At 37.5% G+C, this 25,105-nt stretch overlaps 6 protein-coding genes, 5 long non-coding RNA genes, 1 other non-coding gene and 1 pseudogene across 14 annotated transcripts in view; 6 read left to right on the top strand and 7 right to left on the bottom strand.

Annotated features, from left to right (window-relative positions):
• The window catches only part of LOC111797442, a 5,699-nt gene extending 4,917 nt beyond the window's left edge, over window positions 1-782 (bottom strand). The window contains exon 1 of the long non-coding RNA XR_002815538.1: window positions 340-782. This is a non-coding gene — a long non-coding RNA (uncharacterized LOC111797442). The remainder of the gene's footprint in view (window positions 1-339) is intronic.
• Window positions 783-1,566: 784 nt separating this feature from the next.
• LOC111797440 (glucan endo-1,3-beta-D-glucosidase-like) lies at window positions 1,567-3,313 on the bottom strand. Of its 2 annotated transcripts, none has more exons than XM_023680434.1 (4): window positions 3,177-3,313; window positions 3,035-3,087; window positions 1,814-2,048; window positions 1,567-1,720 (listed from the first exon to the last, which is right to left on the bottom strand). In XM_023680434.1, the coding sequence occupies exons 1-4, from the start codon at window positions 3,226-3,228 to the stop codon at window positions 1,695-1,697; spliced, it is 366 nt and encodes a 121-aa protein (XP_023536202.1). In that variant the 5' UTR covers window positions 3,229-3,313; the 3' UTR covers window positions 1,567-1,694. The 2 variants fall into 2 exon arrangements, with proteins under 2 accessions (XP_023536202.1, XP_023536201.1); XM_023680433.1 differs by lacking the exons at window positions 3,035-3,087; window positions 3,177-3,313 and adding exons at window positions 2,124-2,176; window positions 2,266-2,380 and having other exon boundaries at window positions 1,570-1,720.
• Window positions 3,314-5,699: 2,386 nt separating this feature from the next.
• LOC111797216 (fatty-acid-binding protein 3, chloroplastic) lies at window positions 5,700-8,563 on the top strand. The gene is made up of 5 exons (XM_023680167.1): window positions 5,700-5,995; window positions 6,231-6,332; window positions 7,448-7,603; window positions 7,699-7,913; window positions 7,989-8,563. Exons 1-5 carry the CDS (start codon window positions 5,794-5,796, stop codon window positions 8,145-8,147), a joined length of 834 nt encoding a protein of 277 aa, XP_023535935.1. The 5' UTR covers window positions 5,700-5,793; the 3' UTR covers window positions 8,148-8,563.
• LOC111797215 (receptor-like serine/threonine-protein kinase At1g78530) lies at window positions 8,170-10,207 on the bottom strand. Its single transcript, XM_023680165.1, has 4 exons — window positions 9,856-10,207; window positions 9,533-9,784; window positions 9,149-9,282; window positions 8,170-8,465 (listed from the first exon to the last, which is right to left on the bottom strand). Exons 1-4 carry the CDS (start codon window positions 10,184-10,186, stop codon window positions 8,265-8,267), a joined length of 918 nt encoding a protein of 305 aa, XP_023535933.1. The 5' UTR covers window positions 10,187-10,207; the 3' UTR covers window positions 8,170-8,264.
• A 30-nt stretch (window positions 10,208-10,237) lies between these two features.
• On the top strand, window positions 10,238-11,234 carry LOC111797217. The gene is made up of 2 exons (XR_002815496.1): window positions 10,238-10,505; window positions 10,575-11,234. It is a non-coding gene; the product is annotated as an uncharacterized LOC111797217 (long non-coding RNA).
• A 341-nt stretch (window positions 11,235-11,575) lies between these two features.
• On the top strand, window positions 11,576-12,409 carry LOC111797355. The gene is made up of 2 exons (XR_002815533.1): window positions 11,576-11,655; window positions 11,725-12,409. It is a non-coding gene; the product is annotated as an uncharacterized LOC111797355 (long non-coding RNA).
• A 29-nt stretch (window positions 12,410-12,438) lies between these two features.
• Window positions 12,439-14,716, top strand: LOC111797400 (annotated as a pseudogene).
• TRNAE-CUC lies at window positions 13,259-13,331 on the bottom strand. Its single transcript has one exon. It is a non-coding gene; the product is annotated as a tRNA-Glu (tRNA).
• A 458-nt stretch (window positions 14,717-15,174) lies between the features above and the next one.
• Window positions 15,175-15,803, top strand: LOC111796523. Its single transcript, XR_002815369.1, has 2 exons — window positions 15,175-15,320; window positions 15,471-15,803. It is a non-coding gene; the product is annotated as an uncharacterized LOC111796523 (long non-coding RNA).
• LOC111796521 (peptide methionine sulfoxide reductase B1, chloroplastic) lies at window positions 15,304-17,161 on the bottom strand. The gene is made up of 5 exons (XM_023679181.1): window positions 16,928-17,161; window positions 16,623-16,734; window positions 15,840-15,905; window positions 15,557-15,754; window positions 15,304-15,477 (listed from the first exon to the last, which is right to left on the bottom strand). The coding sequence occupies exons 1-5, from the start codon at window positions 17,118-17,120 to the stop codon at window positions 15,450-15,452; spliced, it is 597 nt and encodes a 198-aa protein (XP_023534949.1). The 5' UTR covers window positions 17,121-17,161; the 3' UTR covers window positions 15,304-15,449.
• LOC111796522 lies at window positions 16,730-17,607 on the top strand. Its single transcript, XR_002815368.1, has 2 exons — window positions 16,730-17,032; window positions 17,172-17,607. It is a non-coding gene; the product is annotated as an uncharacterized LOC111796522 (long non-coding RNA).
• On the bottom strand, window positions 16,928-22,339 carry LOC111796518 (protein SRG1-like). The gene is made up of 6 exons (XM_023679171.1): window positions 22,305-22,339; window positions 20,509-20,797; window positions 20,188-20,435; window positions 19,784-20,108; window positions 17,715-17,980; window positions 16,928-17,013 (listed from the first exon to the last, which is right to left on the bottom strand). The coding sequence occupies exons 2-5, from the start codon at window positions 20,758-20,760 to the stop codon at window positions 17,732-17,734; spliced, it is 1,074 nt and encodes a 357-aa protein (XP_023534939.1). The 5' UTR covers window positions 20,761-20,797; window positions 22,305-22,339; the 3' UTR covers window positions 16,928-17,013; window positions 17,715-17,731.
• On the bottom strand, window positions 21,154-24,821 carry LOC111796519 (protein Jade-1-like). 2 transcript variants are annotated; one of them, XM_023679173.1, is made up of 3 exons: window positions 23,719-24,821; window positions 22,180-22,229; window positions 21,154-21,434 (listed from the first exon to the last, which is right to left on the bottom strand). In XM_023679173.1, the coding sequence occupies exons 1-3, from the start codon at window positions 24,605-24,607 to the stop codon at window positions 21,381-21,383; spliced, it is 993 nt and encodes a 330-aa protein (XP_023534941.1). In that variant the 5' UTR covers window positions 24,608-24,821; the 3' UTR covers window positions 21,154-21,380. The 2 variants fall into 2 exon arrangements, with proteins under 2 accessions (XP_023534941.1, XP_023534940.1); XM_023679172.1 differs by lacking the exons at window positions 21,154-21,434; window positions 22,180-22,229 and adding an exon at window positions 22,643-22,923 and having other exon boundaries at window positions 23,669-24,814.
• Between the last annotated feature and the right edge of the window lie 284 nt (window positions 24,822-25,105).

The following is a 25,105-nucleotide window of genomic DNA, read 5'->3' as shown; positions in this document are numbered from 1 at the left end:
TTGTTAGATAAAACCTTTGTTTTTTCCTTATTTAGATTCACACGTTTACATTTAATTTCCGTTTGACCATTTGACAAACACGTCGAATGGATTAGCTAATTCTTAGACGTCATTTTTCTAGGAAGTGGCACAGATTCAGTTGGCCACTCTCCCCCCATTTTTAGGATAGGTTGTATTTAAATAGGAAATCTGTTTACAAGATTTCACAACCGGATTTTGAAGAGCAGTCAAACTTTCAGTCCTTTTCTCTCTCTTATTTTACGCATTTTATCTTTCTTCCAACAACCTGTCGACAATATCCTCTCGTGATTTCCCTGCCGATTATTGAAATCCAACAACCTATCTACTAAAGAACAGGCTGCAGAATGTATCTACCAAGATAGATCTCATACTAAATGGGAAGAAAAGAAAGAAAGAACGCATGCATATGTTTGAAGAGAAGAAATTTAGGGTAGTTCCCTGAATTAGAGCATGATTGAGAACATGCAAAACCTTGATACCCCAAAGCAAATCTCGGCCGGGTGAAATTGAGTTCTCGAGTATTCGAATTTCACGTCTGAGAACCCATTGGATCGGCCTTCAAAGACAAGATTAAGAACAGCAAAAACAAAACGAATGTAGATAATCCTTCCCCCTCGAAACTGCAAGCTGCTTGACGAAGAATCAAACTTACAGATCGAAAATACGAGAGAAAGGAATCGATTTGTTCTATGCCCGCAACGGAACAATAGCACCATTTTTTCACAAGATGCTCTGTTCTCTCTATGGCAATGAATTAAAACCTAGATTCGCTCGGCTTAAATAGGCAACTACTTCAGCGTAAATGACTCTTTTACCCTTCATAATTTATTTATTTTTTCGTTTAATTCCTCAATTTTTAAATTTATTTAGTTGGCTTTTAATTTCTTACTTTGTGAACTTTTAAATAAATTTATAACATATTAATCCATATATTAGATATAAAATTAAAATTTATGTTTAATTGGATTATAAACTTTTAATTTTAAATTTTAAATTTTTTTATAGACAAATGATATAATTAAAATTTTAAACAAAAATGAAAGATTTATGTTTAAGAATTTTTTATATTCACAAGAAAAAAATCTAATTGTATGATATATATATATATAATTGATCAATATGTATTCATACAATTAAAATATCATCGATTATAGTCAATTCGAACATAACTAAGTAAATAAATCATCATTTATCATTTTTTATTACGATGGTCGAAGTTTTATCGTATACTTCGTAACTATGATATCAAGAGAATTATGAGTATAGACCAAATTTGATCAAGAGGAATTAAGGCACAGTTAGCCAAATTCATAGTCCAACTCACACCTCGAGACCCCATCATTGATTCTTAGCAAGGTTTTTCCTAGTCCAATTAACGACATAACTAAGTGAGGATTTCTCCTGATCAAAGTGCATAACTCTCTGTATCAAGATTTGAAATAATATTTTTGGTAGGAGAGTAACTGTTTTCTAACCTAAGTTATCACCCGATCCATTTGGAATTTGGATGGGATGTTTAAATTTCAATTCAAACACATATGAACAGAGTAGATAAAATCTTATTTATTAATTTTGTTAAAAGAAGTTGAGAAGTTTTCGACATCCATCTCTTTCCATATACATCACAACATCAATAAATATAAGATCCAAGTTTACATATATTGTATACTGATTTAAGGGTAAATGCAGTTTCCATAACCTGCACAGAAATTGAAATTGAAACTACAAATCAAAATGAAGAACAAAAAAGCAAACAAAAGAAAAATCGATTTAGTGTTAGAATTGGACTAACTTGGATTAGTGATGACAATCACACCAGAGCCTCTGAAATCACAGTTCCACTGATCGGCTCCTTCCGCATTGTAGTACAGACTCATAGCTACAGAGGCATGGTTGAACAGAGTATCAGGATCAAAGCAGGAGCCTCCTTCTTGTATTATTTTGCAATCTACCTTCGAACAAGCGAAATTGATATTCCCTAACAGCGTCGCTTGATCCGACGATGGCTTCGGGAGGCACCACGTCTTCTGCAGATTCATCGCACAAAATATCAGATCAATTTCAACTCAGTTTTCAGAAATTTATTGTTTCCGTAAGTTAACCTGATTTGGAAACGTTTCGTTCACCAGTCCATTTACCGCAAGCAAATCTCCTCCTGAAGGAGAATCGGAAGCAGAAATTATTCAGATTCAGTGACTGTTCGAAAGCTTGGCGGAAGAATTCGAATAGATCGAGAAAACGCACCTGAAATGAACGAGAGGAGAAACAAAAAGGAGAGAGCGGCCGCTTTCGCCATTAGTCGTGCGCTGTTCTGCTGCGATCAGGAGGAATATTGAAGGAATCGGAGAAAGACGATGGATGACTGAACAAGACGATGATGGAGATTTTTTTTTTTTTTTTTTTTTTTTTTTTTGTAATTTTATTTTTAAAATTAAGCTTTAGTTATCTATTTTCATAAGCAATTTAAAAAATTACAATAACTTTTGAACTATTTTTTTAATTAATAAATAATATTGATTCCGATTTAGAATTTAAATACAACCTCCAAGGACATCTCGTGCAATATGGTCACATTTGGCCACATACTAATGGAGATAGTATTATTTGATTATAAAGCCATGATCATTCCGTAAATTAGTCGATGTGGGACTTTCATCCAACACCTCCCCTTAATCGAGGATCATTCCCTAAATTAGCCAATGTGGGACTTTCATCTAACACCTCCCTTTAATCTAATACCATGTTAGATGAACACGACTCTCCACAATTGTATAATAATGTCCACTTTGAGCATAAGCTCTTGTGACTTTGTTTTGGGCTTCTCAAAAAGGCTTAAAAAACGTCTCATACCAATGGAGATAGTATTATTTGATTATAAACCCATGATCATTCCCTAAAAATTAGCAAACGTGAGACTTTCATCCNGGCACCACGTCTTCTGCAGATTCATCGCACAAAATATCAGATCAATTTCAACTCAGTTTTCAGAAATTTATTGTTTCCGTAAGTTAACCTGATTTGGAAACGTTTCGTTCACCAGTCCATTTACCGCAAGCAAATCTCCTCCTGAAGGAGAATCGGAAGCAGAAATTATTCAGATTCAGTGACTGTTCGAAAGCTTGGCGGAAGAATTCGAATAGATCGAGAAAACGCACCTGAAATGAACGAGAGGAGAAACAAAAAGGAGAGAGCGGCCGCTTTCGCCATTAGTCGTGCGCTGTTCTGCTGCGATCAGGAGGAATATTGAAGGAATCGGAGAAAGACGATGGATGACTGAACAAGACGATGATGGAGAAGGATTTTATAGGAGGAGGGTGGATTGCGTGACCATTCGAACCGCTGCAAATNTTTTTTTTTGTAATTTTATTTTTAAAATTAAGCTTTAGTTATCTATTTTCATAAGCAATTTAAAAAATTACAATAACTTTTGAACTATTTTTTTAATTAATAAATAATATTGATTCCGATTTAGAATTTAAATACAACCTCCAAGGACATCTCGTGCAATATGGTCACATTTGGCCACATACTAATGGAGATAGTATTATTTGATTATAAAGCCATGATCATTCCGTAAATTAGTCGATGTGGGACTTTCATCCAACACCTCCCCTTAATCGAGGATCATTCCCTAAATTAGCCAATGTGGGACTTTCATCTAACACCTCCCTTTAATCTAATACCATGTTAGATGAACACGACTCTCCACAATTGTATAATAATGTCCACTTTGAGCATAAGCTCTTGTGACTTTGTTTTGGGCTTCTCAAAAAGGCTTAAAAAACGTCTCATACCAATGGAGATAGTATTATTTGATTATAAACCCATGATCATTCCCTAAAAATTAGCAAACGTGAGACTTTCATCCAACACCTGAAACTAACTCCACAAATCAATACGAGTCCTTTCCATACTCACATGCATCCTAAAAAAAAATCAAGAAGGTCTCCGAGCATAGAATTGATCTAAACACTCTAAGCACAACACATTAAACCTTGAAGGTCGTATGGCTAAACAACCGAAAACGAAGATGCACCTATTTGGTATAAATAATAAATTTCTATATTTTAAAATTTTTTTAGTTATCCTATCTCAGAGTTGCTATCATTCAGATGCATTGATTCATATATTCCTTATTTACTCTGTCATATCCTTAAAATATAATAATTTATAATTTGAAAACTTATAAATTTCAGTCGNATTAATTAATTGTACTTATTTTTTATTTTTTATTTATAATTTTTTTAATATCAATCTATTTTGTTTTATAAATTTGAGATCTCAAAGAATAAAGATGGTAGCATAATTATTTATAGATAATTAAAGATAAAATGAATCTGTAATTATGCATATTTAATTAAATAAATATAACAATAACATGCTAAAAACGGTAAATTAACATATCCCAAGCTTTCAAAAACCTTGAAAAGGAATTTAAAATATTAATTATAAAATAATTTAACAATAATAATAGTAAATGAAGAAATTAATGATGCATGTTTATTATTTTAAATTTAAATGGTAATTATTAAATAGTGGCATGGTTAATAATTTAGAAATTTAAAGAGTTAAATAAAATGTTGTTTTAATTTATTAAAAAAAATAGTTAAATAATAATAATTTTCATGGTTGAACAAATTATGAGGATCAAAGCAGGGGGTTCCTTTTTGCGCTACTCCGCAATCTACCCGCCGCCCACAGGCGTAATTCTTATTGTCGTACAGCGCCGCTTGATCCGACGGCGGCTTCGGAACGCAGCACGTTTTCTGCAAATTTGTCGCACAGAATAAGAACAATTCCGACTCTGTTTTGAGGAATTTATTGTTTCCTAAACCTAATTTGATCATTTCGATTTTTTCTGTCCTTTTACCGCCAGAAAATCTCTTCCAGAAAAAGGAATCAGAAGCAGAAATTATTGAGATTCAGTGATTATTCGAAAATATGGCGGAATTTGAATAGATCGAGAAAACGCACCTGAAAGGAACGAGAGGAATAACAACAAAAAATGAGAGAGCGGCCGCTTTCGCCATTAATCTTGCTCTGTTCTGCTTGAATATTCAAATCAAAGCACTGGAAAAAGATTGAAAGAAGAAAATGAAAGTCACTATCAGGTACATTTTTGTTTTCGGTCACTAAATCATATGAACTTTATAGTTAAACACAATTTTAGGTTGAATGTCCAAATATATTGGAAAGACTTAAAAGCGATTTTATGGTGGGTGACCTCCTAATAATTATTTTCATAGAATGCATGTGAGTGAAGACAAAAAATGTTGGAAAAACGTATAACGATTCTTTGTTGGCTAACCTCCCAGCATAATTTTCTTGACATATATGTGAGTGAAGACAAAACATACTAAAATGATTTATAATGATTTTATGTTGAGTGACCTCCTAGTAATTTTCTGAGAATGCATGTGAATGAGGACAAAACATGCAGAAATGATTTAAAACGATTTTATATTGAATGACCTTCTATTAATTTTAGAATGCATGTGAGTAAGGATAAAACATGTCACCTTTTAACTCCTATGAAACTTGAATCGTAAGCAGGAATAAATGGATTTTTACACTAACAATGAGACATGAATAAGAATCCAAATGGATTAGGGAAAAATAACAACAAAAACCTGTCGGGAATAGGACAAAAAATCGGAATCAAAAGCGTAGCTTTTGCGACAAGATGACAGGTGGGCATCCAAACTACATGAATCTCCTCTCTTATCCAATCCCACTCAGAGCTTCCAAAGAGCAGAAGAAGAAATCTCTACAATGGCTGTAAATGCTGTAAATGCTGTAAATCCCACTCCATTACGCCTCCCATCAGCCATTCCCACTGGGAAATGGATTTCCAATGCCAGAGTTTGCCTCCCCAGAAAACCCCCAACTCAATCTACTTCCTCTTTCAACAAGAGCTTCAGATCTTGTTCCAATTTCTCTCTCAAACCTTCTTCTTCTTCTTCCCTTGCTTCAGGTAATGGAATGTCGATCTTCTGTTTTCTGCTTCTTTTGATGTTAATGGTGGGAAAAAATTGTGGAATGATTCTTGAGTTTCTGTATAAGGGTTTGGGTTTGGGTTTTCATTCATTTATGAAAAGAAATTTTGGAAATTGTTCAAAATCAACGTTTTAATGAATGATTTTGGGTATGTTTGAGAGTGATTATGAAATGATTAAAATGTTTGTTCTTTAATCAATGGGTTGCAACAGTTGGAAATGCAGGATATGTGGAGGAACCTTCAACCAATGTGAAATTTTCGACGTCCTTGACTCTACCGGGCTGCTCGACTTCGCTGTCGTTGCTCGGAACAGGTTAGTTAATTATTGTTCTACATGATTAGGTAAGGGGGGAGAAGAAGAATGCAGTGATCAACTGGTTTTATGAAAATTTACTGTTAAAATCGTCTATTGTTCATGTTTTTCTTGCAATGTATGTAAGAGAGCCCTTAGATCCAAAAGCTCTTATCATTGTATGCTGCAAATGGTTATTGGTACATAAGGTGCATTGCTGCAGGCAAGACAATTTGCTTCCAACCGTTGAGTACAAAAGAATTTTCGACATCTTTTTACGTGTGAAGGAAACGAAAAAAACGAACATTGTTCATGGCGCAAGTCGTTTGTTGTAAAATGAAGTTGATTGTTTATACTTTGACATATATAAACTAGAAACTCAGTTAGAGATATTTATTATCCTGAAGCTAATGTAACCGTTCAAGCCCATCGCTAGTAGATATTGTCTGCTTTGGCCCGTTACATATCGCCGTCAGTCTCATGGTTTTAAAACGTGTCTGCTAGGGAGAGGTTTCCACATCTTTATAAGGAATGTTTCGTTCCCCTCTCCAACCGGTGTGAGATCTCACAATCCCCGCCCCCCTTGGGAGTCTAGTGTCCTTGCTGGCACACCACTAGGTGTCTAGCTCTGATGTCATTTGTATCTTTATAAGGAATGTTTTGTTCTCCTTTCCAACTGATGTGAGATCTCACAATCCACCCTCCTTAGGAGCCTAACGTTCTCACTGGCACACCGCCTAGTGTCTGGCTCTGATATCATTTGTATCCCTTAAAAGAAAAATTTTGTTCCCCTCTCCAAACAATGTGGGATCTCACAATCCACCCCCCATAGAGTTCCAGCGTCCTCGCTGCACACCGCATGGTGTCTGGCTCTAATACCATTTGTAACAGCTCAAGTCCATCGCTAGCAGGTATTGTCTGCTTTGACTCATTACGTATCGCCGTCAGCCTCACAGTTCTATAATTTTTATGTTAGGAAGAGGTTTCTACACTCTTATAAGAAATGCTTCGTTCCCCTCTCCAACCGATGTGAGATGAATGTGGGATCTCACAGCTAACTATGAATTTTATACATCCGATATTTTTAACTAAGCTATATTCTTCACTCTGATCTTCATTAGCTGCAAATATTTCAGGTTACAGAGAGAAAGTTTTTGCAATCATTGGTGTTAAGGTCTATGCTGCAGGACTATACACCAATTCATCCATCTCAAACGAATTAAACGCTTGGAGGGGTCGATCGGCTGCTGCAATTCAGGAGGATTCTTCCTTGTTCAATATAATTTTTCAGTGTAATAACCATTACATATAAATTATACATAACTATATGATTATAGAAGTTGTGGATTATTTATGTTACTACAAGTTTATTGTCTTTCAATGGCAGCTCCTTCAGAAAAATCTTTACAGATTGTTCTCGTCCGAGATGTCGATGGCAAAACATTCTGGGACGCCTTGGACGATGCCATTTCTCCAAGAATCAAAGCACCAACACCGGTCGATGAATCTGCATTATCTACCTTTCGTAGCATCTTCGAGGGGCGGTCTCTTAAAAAAGGAACCTTTATATTCCTGACTTGGTTGGAACCTCCAAAGATGCTTGTATGTTTAAACTTTAACTGTCTTACATTTTCTTTTCTTTTCTTTTCTTTTCCTTTCATTAATGGTGAATTGCAGGTTAGCATCTCAGTTGACGGCCCACCGACAGGAATAGAAGCTACAATCGAATCAAACAATGTGACTTCAGCTCTTTTCGATGTTTTTTTCGGGGACAATCCTGTTTCTCCTACTTTGAAGGCTTCTGTTGCAGCTGGATTGTCTGCAGTTTTGAAATAGGACCACGATTGTCTTGTTCTTATTAGTTTGAATGAACATTTGGATAAGGTTCCACCAAACAAATTACAAATGCGAGATCACAATAAGTGTATAATACATTTTAGAGAAGGAACCTACTCAAGAATCTGTTACAATGCTACTTGACTTTAGCTGCTCAAGCACTTTGACGACCTCTGCCATTGTCGGTCGCCGAGCAGGTTCTGGTTCAAGGCACTTCAGTGCAATGCTAAATACGACATTAACCTCGTCGACTGGAAAAGAGCTCAAACTTCTGTCAAGTACATATTCTTCCCTTTTCTCCTGAACAACTGTTTTCACCTGACATTTAGATGACACTATGAAAGTCAGACAAGGAATAGCTTATTGTTCAGCTGTCTGTTCTTTTTTTATGAATAATATATGTCCAATTTTTAGCATTTGAGTACTCAATCTANTTTTCTCCTGAACAACTGTTTTCACCTGACATTTAGATGACACTATGAGAGTCAGACAAGGAATAGCTTATTGTTCAGCTGTCTGTTCTTTTTTTTATGAATAATATATGTCCAATTTTTAGCATTTGAGTACTCAATCTATTGCCTCTTGAAAGATGCCAATTTTTAGAAATGAATAGCACTAGGAAACGGTTTACTCGATTCTATATGTAACAGCCCAAGTCCACCGCTAGCAAGTATTGTCTGCTTTGGTCTGTTATGTATCGTCGTCCGCTTCACGGTTTTAAAACGCGTCTGCTAGAGAGGGGTTTCCACACCCTTATAAAGAATGTTTCGTTCCCCTCTCCAACCGACCCAAAGACTATGTCTTTCTTGNTTACTCGATTCTATATGTAACAGCTCAAGCCCACCGCTAGCAAGTATTGTCTGCTTTGGTCTGTTATGTATCGTCGTCCGCGCTAGAGAGGGGTTTCCACACCCTTATAAAGAATGTTTTGTTCCCCTCTCCAACCGACCCAAAGACTTTGTCTTTCTTAGGCTACTAAAAATGGTTCAAGATTCACTTACCCATGTCACAAGTTTAGTTCCCTCTTCCATAAATGCTTCATCAGTCGGTTTTTTCCCTGTTAAGAGCTCGAGTAGTACTACACCAAAACTGTAGACATCTCCTTTTGTCGTTGCTCGTCCCGTATCGAAGTATTCTGCCAAAATGAAGTNGGCTACTAAAAATGGTTCAAGATTCACTTACCCATGTCACAAGTTTAGTTCCCTCTTCCATAAATGCTTCATCAGTCGGTTTTTTCCCTGTTAAGAGCTCGAGTAGTACTACACCAAAGCTGTAGACATCTCCTTTTGTCGTTGCTCGTCCCGTATCGAAGTATTCTGCCAAAATGAAGTTAGTAATATCGATGTCAAGGGAGCGGTGAAGTAGAATGGCTGATTAAATTCTACCTGGAGCCAAGTACCCAAATGTGCCTGCCACAATAGTCGATACATGAGTCTTGTTGGGTTCCATCAGAGTTGCCAATCCAAAGTCGGACACTTGAGCGTCCATGTTTTGATCCAACAATATGTTGCTCGACTTGATATCTCTATGTATGATGTGCGGGATGCAGTCGTGATGAAGGTACGATATGCCTCTCGCTGCACCTACTGCTATTTTATACCGTGATGGCCAATCCAAAACCTTCTCCTTCGATCTTCCTGCAGTATCATCAAATTTAGGACAGAATAATGTGCTGGCTGTTATAGAAGGCTCTGATATATACACGTACCATGTAGATATTCATACAAACTTCCATTAGGCATTAGCTCATATATAAGGAGATTATAGTGAGGAGCAGTGTAGTATCCGTGAAGCGTGACGATATTCCGATGCTTTATGTCTCCCATCGCTTCCAATTCTCTCTCGAATCCTTGATCTCTTTCAGCACTTCCTCTGTTCAGTCGTTTCACAGCAAATGTCAAGGAGTCACTTAGTGCAAGTTTGTAAACAGTCCCATGGCCTCCAGAGCCAATGATGTCCCTGTTGTTTAGTTTTAATGTTTTCTTCAGGAACGCATCTGATTCCAGGGACTTTGTTGCTGGAGACTTGAACATGACCATCTTCCCACCTATGTATATACTAGCAATTTGGCTGTCTCTCAACATGTTTTTCTGAGTGTCAGTGAGCTGAAGTAGCTGAAGGTTGTTCTCTGCTACAACTGTACATACATAAAGAAAACTCAACCCCTGTCAGCTCCTACATCGGTTGGGTGGGGAGGAAAACGAATCATTTGTTATAAGGGAAAACTCAACCCCTCTCCTTAACAGACGCGTTTTAAAAACCTTGAGAGAAAATCCAAAGAAGACAATATCTGCTAGCGGTGGCTTGAGCTGTTACAAAACACTCCAAACTCCAGACTATCGACTCGAATATACAGAGGTGAAATTTACAACCCCAAGATCCAAGCTCTTGGTGGTTGAATCGCTCTTACGTTTCTTTTCCCGACAGATAGGAACCTTCAAGAATGGAGCTTACACAAAAAGAAGCAAAACAGACAGGTCCAGCTACAGACAGCAATCAAGAATTCAAGATTTCAACAAAGTTCTGTATAAACTTACCCGATCTTCATCAGCTGTGACATGAACAGGAATGAAAACCAGAAGAAAACCAAGAGAGAGGAAGCAACTTAGCAAGAACATAACAGCTTTTTCTTGAGAGACTAATAATGGGAAAGGAAGAGAAGGAAAGCTTCTTATCATGATTGGCTCATTTGACAAAAACAAAGGCTTTATTATTATCTTCTCATGTGGGTTTGTGTTTGTCTGTACTTTTTTCTGATTGACATGCCTCCATTTTCAATGCAGGAGTCTGCTAAAAGGAAAGGGGCTCACCACCAATCACAGTTCGACTCGTGTTTAGAGAAAGGCCCAAGAAACAGATACTGATAATCTTCTCAAACTTAGGCATTTCACTTACGCAAAGAGTACTCAAATCAAGTTGAAATGGATAGCTTTTATGTTGATCTGCTAAGATCCTGCCCTTATCATGATGGGACAAAGAAGCACATTTTTTCTTGTACATACTCAAACTATACCATTTCATTATCAATACTTCAAGCTTCATGTGGTTGGGATCTTACTGTTGATACCCACAGCCTCTTATTTTGAATCTTTTGTCTCCAAACCTTGTAAACACATGGCCTTTTCCCAGACTTATGTAGGAAAAAAGTCAACATTTTTGTCGGCTGAAAATAGTTGCAGGGGAACCCTACCTACTCTGTCGGTATACAGGAAAGCTCGAGCCCTTTTGATTCAGAGACAAGAGTCTTCAATGGACCATGTACGATAAGAGTACATTTTTCTTCCACGCCCACCCTACTAAATATTGTCTTTTAGACTTTCCCTCAGAGTTTTAAAAGCGCATCGGTTAGAGAAAGGTTTCCACACCCTTACAATGAATGATTTGTTCTCTTCTCCAACCGATGTGGGATATCTTAGGCCGAACACATNAGAAGACAATATCTGCTAGCGGTGGCTTGAGCTGTTACAAAACACTCCAAACTCCAGACTATCGACTCGAATATACAGAGGTGAAATTTACAACCCCAAGATCCAAGCTCTTGGTGGTTGAATCGCTCTTACGTTTCTTTTCCCGACAGATAGGAACCTTCAAGAATGGAGCTTACACAAAAAGAAGCAAAACAGACAGGTCCAGCTACAGACAGCAATCAAGAATTCAAGATTTCAACAAAGTTCTGTATAAACTTACCCGATCTTCATCAGCTGTGACATGAACAGGAATGAAAACCAGAAGAAAACCAAGAGAGAGGAAGCAACTTAGCAAGAACATAACAGCTTTTTCTTGAGAGACTAATAATGGGAAAGGAAGAGAAGGAAAGCTTCTTATCATGATTGGCTCATTTGACAAAAACAAAGGCTTTATTATTATCTTCTCATGTGGGTTTGTGTTTGTCTGTACTTTTTTCTGATTGACATGCCTCCATTTTCAATGCAGGAGTCTGCTAAAAGGAAAGGGGCTCACCACCAATCACAGTTCGACTCGTGTTTAGAGAAAGGCCCAAGAAACAGATACTGATAATCTTCTCAAACTTAGGCATTTCAATTACGCAAAGAGTACTCAAATCAAGTTGAAATGGACAGCTTTTATGTTGATCTGCTAAGATCCTGCCCTTATCATGATGGGACAAAGAAGCAAAGTAAGTAGTTGGTTTGTCCTGTCATTTTTTTCTTGTACATACTCAAACTATACCATTTCATTATCAATACTTCAAGCTTCATGTGGTTGGGATCTTACTGTTGATACCCACAGCCTCTTATTTTGAATCTTTTGGCTCCAAACCTTGTATAAACACATGGCCTTTTCCCAGACTTATGTAGGAAAAAAGTCAACATTTTTGTCGGCTGAAAATAGTTGCAGGGGAACCCTACCTACTCTGTCGGTATACAGGAAAGCTCGAGCCCTTTTGATTCAAAGACAAGAGTCTTCAATGGACCATGTACGATAAGAGTACACTTTTCTTCCACGCTCACCACTACTAAATATTGCCTTTTAGACTTTTCCTTAGAGTTTTAAAACCGCATCTGTTAGAAAAAGGTTTCCACACCCTTACAATGAATGTTCGTTTTGTTCTCTTCTCCAACCGATGTTGGATATCTTAGGCCGAACACATTCTTCTAAGTTAAGGGTCACATCAAAACCATAACAAAATGTTAAAAGATATCCAGAAAAGTTGGAGAAGGCAAGCATTGATGAGATGGTAGAAAAAGTAGAGAGCCAAAAGAGAAGGATGAAAAAGGAATTGGGAAAGCATGCATTATCATATGAAGGGTGTGCTGTCATCCATGGATTCTGTACCATCTGTCCTTTGGGTTTCCTAGGAGTTGGGAAACTCACAAACCAAACATATTAATGCTGAAATTAGGAAGTAAATACAGCTCAGAAAATGGAAAGCCATTAATATTTATTCACATCACATGTTTTGGCTTCTCAATATAAATAAATAAATAAATAAATAAAAGAAAAAGGCAAAAAAATGAAATTAAATTTCCGTTGCCGGGAGTTGAACCCGGGTCTTTCGGGTGAGAGCCAAATATCCTAACCAACTAGACTACAGCTAAATTTTATAAAAAATAATGTTTCATAAAAACAAAAAAAAAAAAGAACAAAAACATTTCCGTTGCCGGGACTTGAACCCGGGTCTTTCGGGTGAGAGCCGAATATCCTGACCAACTAGACTACAACGGATTTGTTGAGCGTTATTATTTAATAAAATATTATCACATTAAAATTGAACACAAGCTTCGAGCTACCCTTGTGTGGTCTCGTTTGGATTCAGCAATGGCTCTGTGCCTTTCGCGCCCTCTTAACCATTCACGATCCCTTCCCGCCATTTTTACTCGAATTCTCTTCGTTTTCATTCGATGAACGATTAATCGAGGCACATAATTGGCCAACGTATGAAGGACCCACAAGCCCATTTCTAGCTCTTTACTTTCCTATAATCTCATCATTCCTAGCTCGGGCGTGCCGAAATGTTCGATCAAATGGAAGAAATCCTCCACCAGTTCAAGCAAGAGACTTGTTTTGTTCCTCACGAGATCATTTTTTGTTCTTCGGCCGAGCCCGCACCCGCCACGCTGACCGTGCCTTCCAAGTGTTCGACAAAATTCCATCCTTTGGATGCAACCGGACGGTGATATCTTCAAATTCGTTGTTGGATGCATTGTTGAAACGCCGGGAGTTTGAGAAAATGGCGGAAGTTTTTGTGGGCATTGGTAACTATGACTCCCCTAATGCTTGTACATTTAACATTTTGATTCATGCTGCTTGTTTATGTGGGTATTTGGATGCTGCGTGGGATGTGTTCGATGAAATGCGACAGAGAGGTGTAAACCCGAATGTTGTTACTTTTGGGGCTTTGATTTATGGGCTATGAGATTAAGAGAGGATTTGGTGAATGTATATAGATTTCACCTAATGCGTCAATATATGCTACATTGATCAAAGGATTATGTGGGGTTGGATAATTGAATTTGGCTTTCAAGCTGAAGGAGGAGATGGTGACTAACAAGGTAAAATTAGACTCGGCTTTTTATTCTACTTTAATTAGGGATCAATGAGATGATCTTCAAGGGTTATGTGCTTCGTTCTGAAAGCATAAACAAGCTCATTAGCAGGTTGTGCCAGGAATGCAATATGGAGCTTTTGGGACAGTTTTAAACAGTTTAGTAAGAGGAAATGGCATGAATGTGGATATATGGTCTAGAGTTGTTGCTTTTGTTTGCAAGGAGAGTCTATCAGAAGCCTCCAAGTTAATTCCTTCATTGATGAGTTAATGATTTCCCAGTGTTTTCAGGGACGATCTTATAATTTCCATGTTTAAATTCTTGTTAGTCCTATACTACCTACCAGTTTAAACTTACTTCTTGTCCTTTATAGGGTGAAACTCAATTTTCATCTCCCTGGGCATCGCAAAGTAAGATGACTCGACTTACAACACACATATGAAGTTGTTTTTGAATGGGTTAGAATGAACTTACTATCCATGTTTAGCATGAATGTGAGATCTCACATCGTTTGGATAGGGAAACAAAGCATTCCTTATAAGAGTGTGGAAACCTCTCCCTAGTAGACGTGTTTTAAAACCGTGGGCAGACGGTGATACGTAACGGGCCAAAGCAGACAATATATTCTAGCAATGAACTTGGACTATTACAAATTGTATCAGAGCCAGACACCGAGCGGTGTACCAGCGAAGACGTTGGGCGCCCAAGGGAGGTGGATTGTGAGATCCCACATCGGTTGGAGAGGGGAATAAAACATTCCTTATAAGGGTGTGGAAACCTCTCATTCGTAGACACGTTATAAAATCATGAGGCTGATGGCAATACGTAACGGGCCAAAGCAGACAATATCTACTAGCGGTGTGCTTGAGCTATTACAACGAAGAATTAGAGGATAGAGTGATGCCCTCTAATGGATTCTAGATCTCTCTCCCTGCTCTATTTCGATCAGGATCTCTTTGATCCAATTGACAATAGACAAATGAGAGTCCGTGCAATAGCTTATTTCTCAAGGACATAAGAACAAGGGAAGGAGCCATGAAGGGTCCTATTCTATTCAGCTCAGAACCAATTTGTCCACATACTTGCTCAGCTTGTGTTCTATCTAGTTCCAGTATATCTGGAACAATTACTCAAGAAGGGGATCTATCATATTCAACGACACCAAAAGGTACAATTATTTCCATTCAGCACAATAAACTTATACATCTAGCAAGAATCCTTAGTTTATGTGCACAAACATGTAATGAGTATGAGTTACAGAATTTGCAGGCAGGCATAGTAATATCTTCACCTTCGCTTATTTCGGCTTCAATTTCAGTGCAGCACTGCAGAGAGTTTCATACACAATTCAGTTCTAGAAATTAGTAGACACACAAGCAGAATGAGCTAGTAACAGCAACATACCTATTGATGCAGTAACGCTTCACAGTTGGCGGCGGTCCATCATCAAAGACGTGGCCCAGATGAGCATCACAAGCAGCACAAAGAACTTCCTCTCGAGGCATGAAAATAATGGACAGGTCTAGCTTGGTTTTGACATTATCACCAATGGGCTGGTAATACGATGGCCAACCAGTTCCACTGTCAAATTTAGTTGATGATCTGAAGAGAGAATATTACATATTATTGGGAGTTCTATGAAAATTCATTTGCTTAGAGAAGTTATTGAAAGAGCCAAAATATTTACTCAAATAGAGGCGTGTTGCAACATATGCACTGGTAAGTCCCTGGCGTTTTGGTGTTCCAATACTCTCTGAAATTGAAGGAAAAAGTTTACCATTGGAATAGAATTGTCATAAAATAGATCAAAATGTTTATCTGGCGTTTTGTAACGGCTTAAGCCCACCGCTAGCAGATATTGTCCTCTTTGAACTTCCCTTCAAGGTTTTAAAGCGCGTCTGCTAGGGAGAGGTTTCCACGCCCTTATAAAGGGTGTTTTGTTCTCCTCCCCATTGTAATAGCCCAAATCCACCGCTAGCAGATATTGCCCTCTATGGACTTTTTCTTTCGGGCTTCCCCTCAAGGTTTTAAAATGCATATGCTAGGGAGAGGTTTCCACACCCTTATAAAGGGTGCTTCATTCTCCTTCCCAACCGAATGGGATCTCACAATCCACCCAGTTCGGGAACCAGCGTCCTCGCTGACACTCATTTCTTTCTCCAATCGATGTGGGACCCACCAAATATACCCTCCTTCGAGGCTCAACATCCTTACTGGCACATCAACTCATGTCCACCCTCTTCGAGGCTCAGCCTCCTTGCTGGCACATCGCCCGGTGTCTGGCTCTAATGTCATTTGTTATAACTCAAGCCCACCGCTAGCAGATATGGTCCTTTTTGGATTTTTCCTTTCGGGTTTTTCCTTCAAGGATTTTAAAACACGTGTGCTAGGAAAAAGTTTTCACACTCTTATAATAAGAGTGTTTCACACGTTTACATGTTTTATATTGAAGATATTTATTGAATTATACCCAGTAAAAGCTCTCTCAGTTCCCTTCTGACGGGTAATATAAAATTGCTCGCTTGTGAGCCGCTTCTTCCATTCATCATCGCTAAGAGATTTGTAATCCGCGGTGCCAGCCTCTGCACCAACAGGCAACTAAGCTTCTTCAATGTTCAATATCATAGACAATGAACACAGCAGCAAATTGGTAAGATAAATTCTCCCTTTACTGTAAATTTCTCGTGCCATGCCATGGATATTCATTACTTGAATTCATTGTATCATACAGTTTAGAGCAAGATTTGATAATGAAAAGAAAGGAAAAGGAAAAACCTCGGATACCATCTGGTCGCTGTGAAGAGGAGGAGGAGCCCATAGCACGGATAGAAGACGATGAAAGCTTTTCGTTCTTGGCCGCTCTGAAAATTGGAGGAGAAGGTAAAGAAACAAACTTTAAATTTTGTTGGGTTTTCGAAGAACTGATAAACCCAGATGGAATCGATAAATTCAAACTTCTGGAAGCCATCGTTGACAATTAAAATGAACTTGGGTTTTCACTTTGTGTTCAAATACTCAGCTAGCAGAGGCCCGTGGGGGGATGGGTATGCTTCTGATTCTGCAATCTTAGCCGTTTGATGGAATCTTAGAGATGATTGATGGAATATGGATGGTTAGATTGGGAAGGAGGAAACGGATGTTGTGAGCTGGGAAGCATTTGAGTGGGTGGATGAGAACAAGCCCTGTCTTAGCAGAAGTGGATATGTGTTGGCCACGTTTATTCCCTTGGAACTGCATGATTATGATTGTTCCATATTGAACGAGTATCAATTATGTTCTTAAGTTTCCATTGGTGGGAGAAGTGAGTTATACAAACAAATGTTCCATATTAGAATCATTCAAGATCGGTAGGATCAATCTTACTTATGAAATGATTCGAATCTCAAACAAATATTTTTGCCTTGAGATATTCAATCAACAAAGTAATCCAAATCTCACTTCCTTGTAGTTCCTTATCATTTAGCATCAAAACACTCAACATTCAACCATACTATTACTGAATCTTAGACTCTTGGCGGGAAGAAGATAATGAACAGTTATGATTGTGAGGAAAAAGACTTACCGTGGACGTGGGATCTCTCACGGTTGAATGCGCAGGGTGTCGAGGTGAGACTTCCCGTCTAGTTTGCGAGAAAAGAGCAGCCTCACGAACTGTTGGTATGTCAAAGTTGTAAACAATGGAGGGGAGTGAGGCGTAAGGAGGGATGGAATTGGCCTTATTTCTTTCTCCAAACTTGGGTTGTTGAAGGTCGCTATGGACAGCCTTTCCCTCTTTGCGTTCACCGTGGCGCAGTGTTCTATGCTTTTGTATTCCCCATTTGTTGTTATCTGCCAAAACCAAAATCAACAAACTTCCGTTCATGTATATCTTAATTTGAACATAATTTCTAACTCCTTCGAACTTGTATTTTCAATTATGGTTGAGTTATGCCTATCCCAACAAATCGGACACAAAAAATTTCTTGTCTTTTTAACAGATAAAACAAAAATAGACTTTCCATGTATCTGATATAGATCTTTTGAACCTGTTTTTACTATGAAGTTNGTTTTCTTTTTATAAGGGCTAAAATCATTTATTTTGGCTTTTTGACCCCATATTGTAGGGTGGATCTCGAAAGATATGAAAGATCTCCCTCCAAGCCGTACATACGACTTTCATCGAATACGGCTTTCCACAGAATTCTATATGTATCTATGAGATCGAGTATGGAATTCTGTTTACTCACTTTAAATTGAGTATCCGTTTCCCTCCCTTTCCTGCTAGGATTGGAAATCCTGTATTTTACATATCCATACGATTGAGTCCTTGGGTTTCCGAAATAGTGTAAAAAGAGGTGCTTCGAATCATTACTATTTGACTCGGACCTGTTCTAAAAAAGTCGAGGCATTTCGAATTGTTTGTTGACACGGACAAAGTCAAGGAAAACCTCTGAAATTATTTCAATATTGGACCTTGGACATATAATAGTTCCGAATCGAATCTCTTTAGAAAGAAGATCTTTTGTTTGTCTCATGGTAGCCTGCTCCAGTTCCCTTACGAAACTTTCGTTATTGGGTTAGCCATACACTTCACATGTTTCTAGCGATTCACATGGCATCATCAAATGATACAAGTCTTGGATAAGAATCTACAACGCACTAGAACGCCCTTGTTGACGATCCTTTACTCCGACAGCATCTAGGGTTCCTCGAACAATGTGATATCTCACACCGGGTAAAGCCTTAACCCTTCCCCCTCTTACTAAGACTACATCATGTTCTTGCAAATTATGGCCAATATCAGGTATATAAGCAGTGATTTCAAATCTCGAGGTTAAGCGTACTCTAGCAACATTACGTAAGGTAGAATTTGATTTTTTGGGGGTGATAGTGGAAAAGTTGACAGATAAGTCACCCTTACAGCAACTCACAGAACCGTACATGAAATGTTCACCTCATACCGCTCCTCATTCAATTCTTTCGAAGTCATTGGATCATTTTCCTCGTTCCAGAATCTAAATTTCTTAATTTCTTAATTTTGTTTTTGATTAATCTTAGATGAGACTTGTTCTTTTCCAAAATAATAAATTTAATTTTGTTTTTTATTAATCTTAGATCGAGACTGGTTCTTTTCCAAAATAATAAATCTATTAAACACCATATAATTAGTACGATTTTAGTTTTTATACTTATTTAAAAATCGAGCCCGTCTTGAATTACAAGAACTAAAATAATATTTTAACCTTCACACTCCTAATTATGATTTTGTTAACTTATCAAAAATATCCTAAAGTATGACATTAATTTTAATTTACTATTGAGTTTCATTTTCACCAAAAGTTTGTTTCAAAACAACCCTAATAGGATTTTATTACTAAATTCATACAAATTTATATTCCTTTGGGAAGAGCAAAACCTAGATGGAGTAGTCCAACTATGTGGCCCAACCTTATGGTACCACGTGTCACTTTGTTGTTTTAGCATGTTTGCAATTTTTTCTTTTATTTTATATTTTTTTATATACTTCTTTACCTATAATCTACGAAATTATTTTAAACTTTTAATTTTCAATCAATCAATTGAAAATAAATAATATTAGGTAGATGAGAAATTAAAATAAATAAAAAGTAAATTTAATTGTGAAATCATTACCTCCATGATGTCACCAATGTTGACGATGAACGCATTGGGGAGAGGCGTCACGGCAACCCAATTCCCGTCCTTCTTAATCTTCAGACCTTCCATTTCGTTGATTTGCAGCAGAATTGTGAGGCCGACGGCGTCGGAATGCGGCGTCAGTCCGATCACCTTCTCCGGCTCCGGGCAGGGAGGATAATAGTTCATTCTCATCGACTGACTACCATCCTTGAAGATCTCCGTCAACTCCCCATCTTTGATCCCCAACGCTTTCTCAAATTGCTCGAAAATCGCAATCGCCAGATTCTTCACCTCTGCCGAGTACTCCTCCATTGTGTTTCTGCATCCGAATCAATCCGAAATTTAAGAACGATACTCTGTAGTGGAACGAAACTGAGAGTGAAAGAGAATGAGAGAACCGGAAAGCGAGAGGGAGGTTTTGAAATAAGCGCGGTTTCCTGAGATGTGGAGGCGCGGTAGCGATGAAGAAAAGGTCGCACCAATCCAGTTTCTGTTCTTCACTTACAACGAAAGCTTGTCCAAATCCTTCAGCATCTTCTTCACTCTGCCATAGCTTTTTCTTTTCTTCAATCGGTAGATTGAAGAACATCTGCGTCTCCGCCTTCATTTTCTCCATCAACAAATCGCTCACTCCATGGTTCACCAACTAAATTTCAGCAACCAACACCGATTCAAAATCATAAGATTATACAGAGAAACAGAGGAACGAAGAGGCGAACCTGAAAGAATCCCCAATTTTTGCAAGCGGAATGAAGCCGAGCCAATTCGGAGTACATTGAAGCGTTGGAGTGAAAGTTCGACATATCGATAACGGGGATTTCGGAAGCGGCGGAGACGATCGGGAAGGAGTGGAGATCGGGGCGGATGTATCGAGATGGAACTTCGACGATCGGCTGTTTCGCCAACTCTTGAACGGAAGGTACCAAAATCGAACCTCCGAATCTTGATGTGTTGTTGTTCTTCTCCGCCATCACTTCTGATTGTCCGATTGATTTTGATTTTGATTTTGATTTTGATTTTGATCTTCGAGTTTCTTCAGAGTATATTCATGGAGTACATAGTTATGCTGCCTTATTTTTCAATTATTTATGTTTTTTTTTTAATATTTTTTATATACTTTTAAATTTAAAAAAAATAATTAAAAACAAAAAATGACCTAAAATGACTTTCATATCCCTGAATTCTATCTTAACTTTTAAGAAAATAACTTACTTATTAAAGGGCAAAATTGAATAATATTAACATATAATGACAAACATGGAAAAATAATAATAACGTGAACCCCAATTATTCCCAAAAGTAACTTTAAAAAATCAAATTTCTAGAAGAAAAAAGTCTTAGCCACCAAACCTTACCATATGTAAGTGACAAATGCTACCAACTCATGATTATCATATTATTATTTTACATTAATTAACAAAGTTTATAAGACAAATAGGGTATTTTAGCCTAATTAATTATATCATTTAATTAAACACAATTACAAGCAAGCACCATGCCATGAACTCAAATAAATATCTAAACATTGATTCTAAATCTAGAGCAACCAACTACAATTTACCTTCGTCTCGAGCTATAGATTTCCTAGAAACTACATTTTACCTTCGTCTCGAGCCACGATCTTGAACTTTCCTGTTAGTTGTTGCTGCAAGCAAAAGAGATAAACAATACTCAAACAACACTCAAACCCGTTCTTTCATATAAACTATAACAGCTCAAGCTTGTTAGTTGAACCTGACTCTCCGTAATAATATGATATTATTCAATTCTAGTGGTTTTGCTTTGGGCTTCCCCAAAAGGCATCATTCCAATAGAGATAGTATTCTTTGATCATAAACCCATGACCATTCCCTAAGTTAGCCGATGTGAGACTTTCATCCAACAAAGTTCTCGCATATATTGTCCTATTTGAAATTTCCCTCTCAGACTTACCCTAAAGATTTCTGTTATGAAAAGGTTCACAGAGATTTCCATACTCTCGTAAAGAAGGGAGTCTCACATGAGCTAATTTAGGGAAGGATCGTAAGTTTACAAGTAAAGAATACATTTTCATTGGTACGAGACCTTTTGAGGAAGCTCAAAGCAAAAACACGAGAGCTTATACTCAAAGTGGATAATATCTATACCATTGTGGAGAGTCATGATTCCAACGATCATGCAATCTCACATAAACCATACTAGCCTACCCATCAATCAATTAGCAGGAGCTCTTTTGGGGTTTTTTTCTTTTCGTCAACACAAAATGCTTGCAGAATTCACCAAATGTAATAGAAACAATCAAATAATTAACACAGTATCAACTCCTTAGACAGAGACAAGAACTATGGAAGAACAGTCAATTCTAAGAATTCAAACCTTCCTGGATAAAAGGAGAAGGGGAATGAATTTACCTTCTTCCACAAGTCGGTGTGGTTTCTGCAGAACCCAGCTACAATGGCACCAGATCTTCTTCTTTCTTGGTACTCAATACAGAGATCCTCCNTTTGATTTTGATTTTGATTTTGATTTTGATCTTCGAGTTTCTTCAGAGTATATTCATGGAGTACATAGTTATGCTGCCTTATTTTTCAATTATTTATGTTTTTTTTTTAATATTTTTTATATACTTTTAAATTTAAAAAAAATAATTAAAAACAAAAAATGACCTAAAATGACTTTCATATCCCTGAATTCTATCTTAACTTTTAAGAAAATAACTTACTTATTAAAGGGCAAAATTGAATAATATTAACATATAATGACAAACATGGAAAAATAATAATAACGTGAACCCCAATTATTCCCAAAAGTAACTTTAAAAAATCAAATTTCTAGAAGAAAAAAGTCTTAGCCACCAAACCTTACCATATGTAAGTGACAAATGCTACCAACTCATGATTATCATATTATTATTTTACATTAATTAACAAAGTTTATAAGACAAATAGGGTATTTTAGCCTAATTAATTATATCATTTAATTAAACACAATTACAAGCAAGCACCATGCCATGAACTCAAATAAATATCTAAACATTGATTCTAAATCTAGAGCAACCAACTACAATTTACCTTCGTCTCGAGCTATAGATTTCCTAGAAACTACATTTTACCTTCGTCTCGAGCCACGATCTTGAACTTTCCTGTTAGTTGTTGCTGCAAGCAAAAGAGATAAACAATACTCAAACAACACTCAAACCCGTTCTTTCATATAAACTATAACAGCTCAAGCTTGTTAGTTGAACCTGACTCTCCGTAATAATATGATATTATTCAATTCTAGTGGTTTTGCTTTGGGCTTCCCCAAAAGGCATCATTCCAATAGAGATAGTATTCTTTGATCATAAACCCATGACCATTCCCTAAGTTAGCCGATGTGAGACTTTCATCCAACAAAGTTCTCGCATATATTGTCCTATTTGAAATTTCCCTCTCAGACTTACCCTAAAGATTTCTGTTATGAAAAGGTTCACAGAGATTTCCATACTCTCGTAAAGAAGGGAGTCTCACATGAGCTAATTTAGGGAAGGATCGTAAGTTTACAAGTAAAGAATACATTTTCATTGGTACGAGACCTTTTGAGGAAGCTCAAAGCAAAAACACGAGAGCTTATACTCAAAGTGGATAATATCTATACCATTGTGGAGAGTCATGATTCCAACGATCATGCAATCTCACATAAACCATACTAGCCTACCCATCAATCAATTAGCAGGAGCTCTTTTGGGGTTTTTTTCTTTTCGTCAACACAAAATGCTTGCAGAATTCACCAAATGTAATAGAAACAATCAAATAATTAACACAGTATCAACTCCTTAGACAGAGACAAGAACTATGGAAGAACAGTCAATTCTAAGAATTCAAACCTTCCTGGATAAAAGGAGAAGGGGAATGAATTTACCTTCTTCCACAAGTCGGTGTGGTTTCTGCAGAACCCAGCTACAATGGCACCAGATCTTCTTCTTTCTTGGTACTCAATACAGAGATCCTCCTTCAACCCACAAGTAACATGAAAAGCCAAATTGCATTTGGGCTCTGAGCAGTCTATAGCACAACCGCTAGAAGTTTTGCAGATGTAACATTTGGATTCCCATCTCCTCTTCAGAATCAATGAGCAATCAATTCCTTCTCTGCCATCTGGGTCCTCGAAGAACACCTCAGGAACAAAGAGCCCACAAACAATATGCGCCCATCGGCCATCGTTCGTCGGCTTCATGGCCCCTCCTTTGAGAGGACAGAGGCAGCATGAAAATGGAGTTTCTGATACCTTCTTCTCTGTGTTAGAAGACGAAGAAGCTAAGCATTGGATACAGAACCAATCGCCTTCTGGTACGCTCTTCGCCAGAGGATTGCCATAACATGAAGAATGTACCATTAAATCGCATCCATCGCAGAACACGATTGGATCTGAAGGATCTCCGTCTGTGCTTTGACAAATCGCACAGAGGATCCCATCGTCTTCGTCTTCAACGTCAGAAATTTCCTTTTCTTCATCCTCTTCATTTTTCTCTCTCACTGATTCTGTTTTCGGTACCGATTCTTCTTCCTCTGAAGGAGGCTTGTATTCAACATTGAGATCCAATGACTCGAGGGGAAAATCAGGGTGAAGCGCCCACACTCTCTTCTTGGTTGGCAAGCAGTAAGAAGCGGAAATGGTGGCTGAGTGAGGCAAATTAGCGTCTGGAAGAAAGAATAGTGATGAATCGCGAGACTCCTTTCGCTTCTTCGCTGGAAGGGAAGAGGAATGGAGTGATTGATCCTCGTTTTGCGGGTTCAGTTGCTGTTGTTCTTGAAGGAATCTGAGGCTTTTGAGGGGAGGTAAGCCATGGAGGGAATCCATTCGGATCTGCAAAGAAGAAGAAGAAGAAGAAGAAGAAGATGATGATGAATGAATGAATGGGATTGAAAATTTGAGGAGGAATCTGATTTGAGTAGAAGAATTAGGAATGGGATTGAAAAATGTGGAAGATTCGTGAAATTTTGATTTGGGGGAGATTGGAGATTCAATCCGGCGGGGAACTGTTCAATTTTTTATTTTTTCTTAATTTTGAATTTTGTTTAAATTGAAATTTCCAAGGGAAAACGGCGCCAACTCCCGCCCTTTTTTCCAAGTATAGCGGGTCGGGTTTCTCTTATTCCATTTTTTATATTTATTTTTAAAATTATTCATTTCAAATTATTTTTCTTTTTTTTCAAAAAATATATATAAAATAAAGCCTTTGTCCCCTAGAAAAAAAAAATCTTTTTACTCTCTTATTCTCGATTTAAATAAAGAAATTTCTAGCCATATCTTGAGTTAAATAGATAGACATCTTTGCATCTCTTCACGTTAAACAGA

The sequence above is a fragment of the Cucurbita pepo genome, chromosome LG06, assembly GCF_002806865.2.
Source record: "Cucurbita pepo subsp. pepo cultivar mu-cu-16 chromosome LG06, ASM280686v2, whole genome shotgun sequence".
NCBI classification, from domain to species: Eukaryota; Viridiplantae; Streptophyta; class Magnoliopsida; order Cucurbitales; family Cucurbitaceae; genus Cucurbita; species Cucurbita pepo.
Note: the sequence above shows the minus strand (reverse complement) of the source record. Positions and strands in the feature narration are given on the sequence as shown.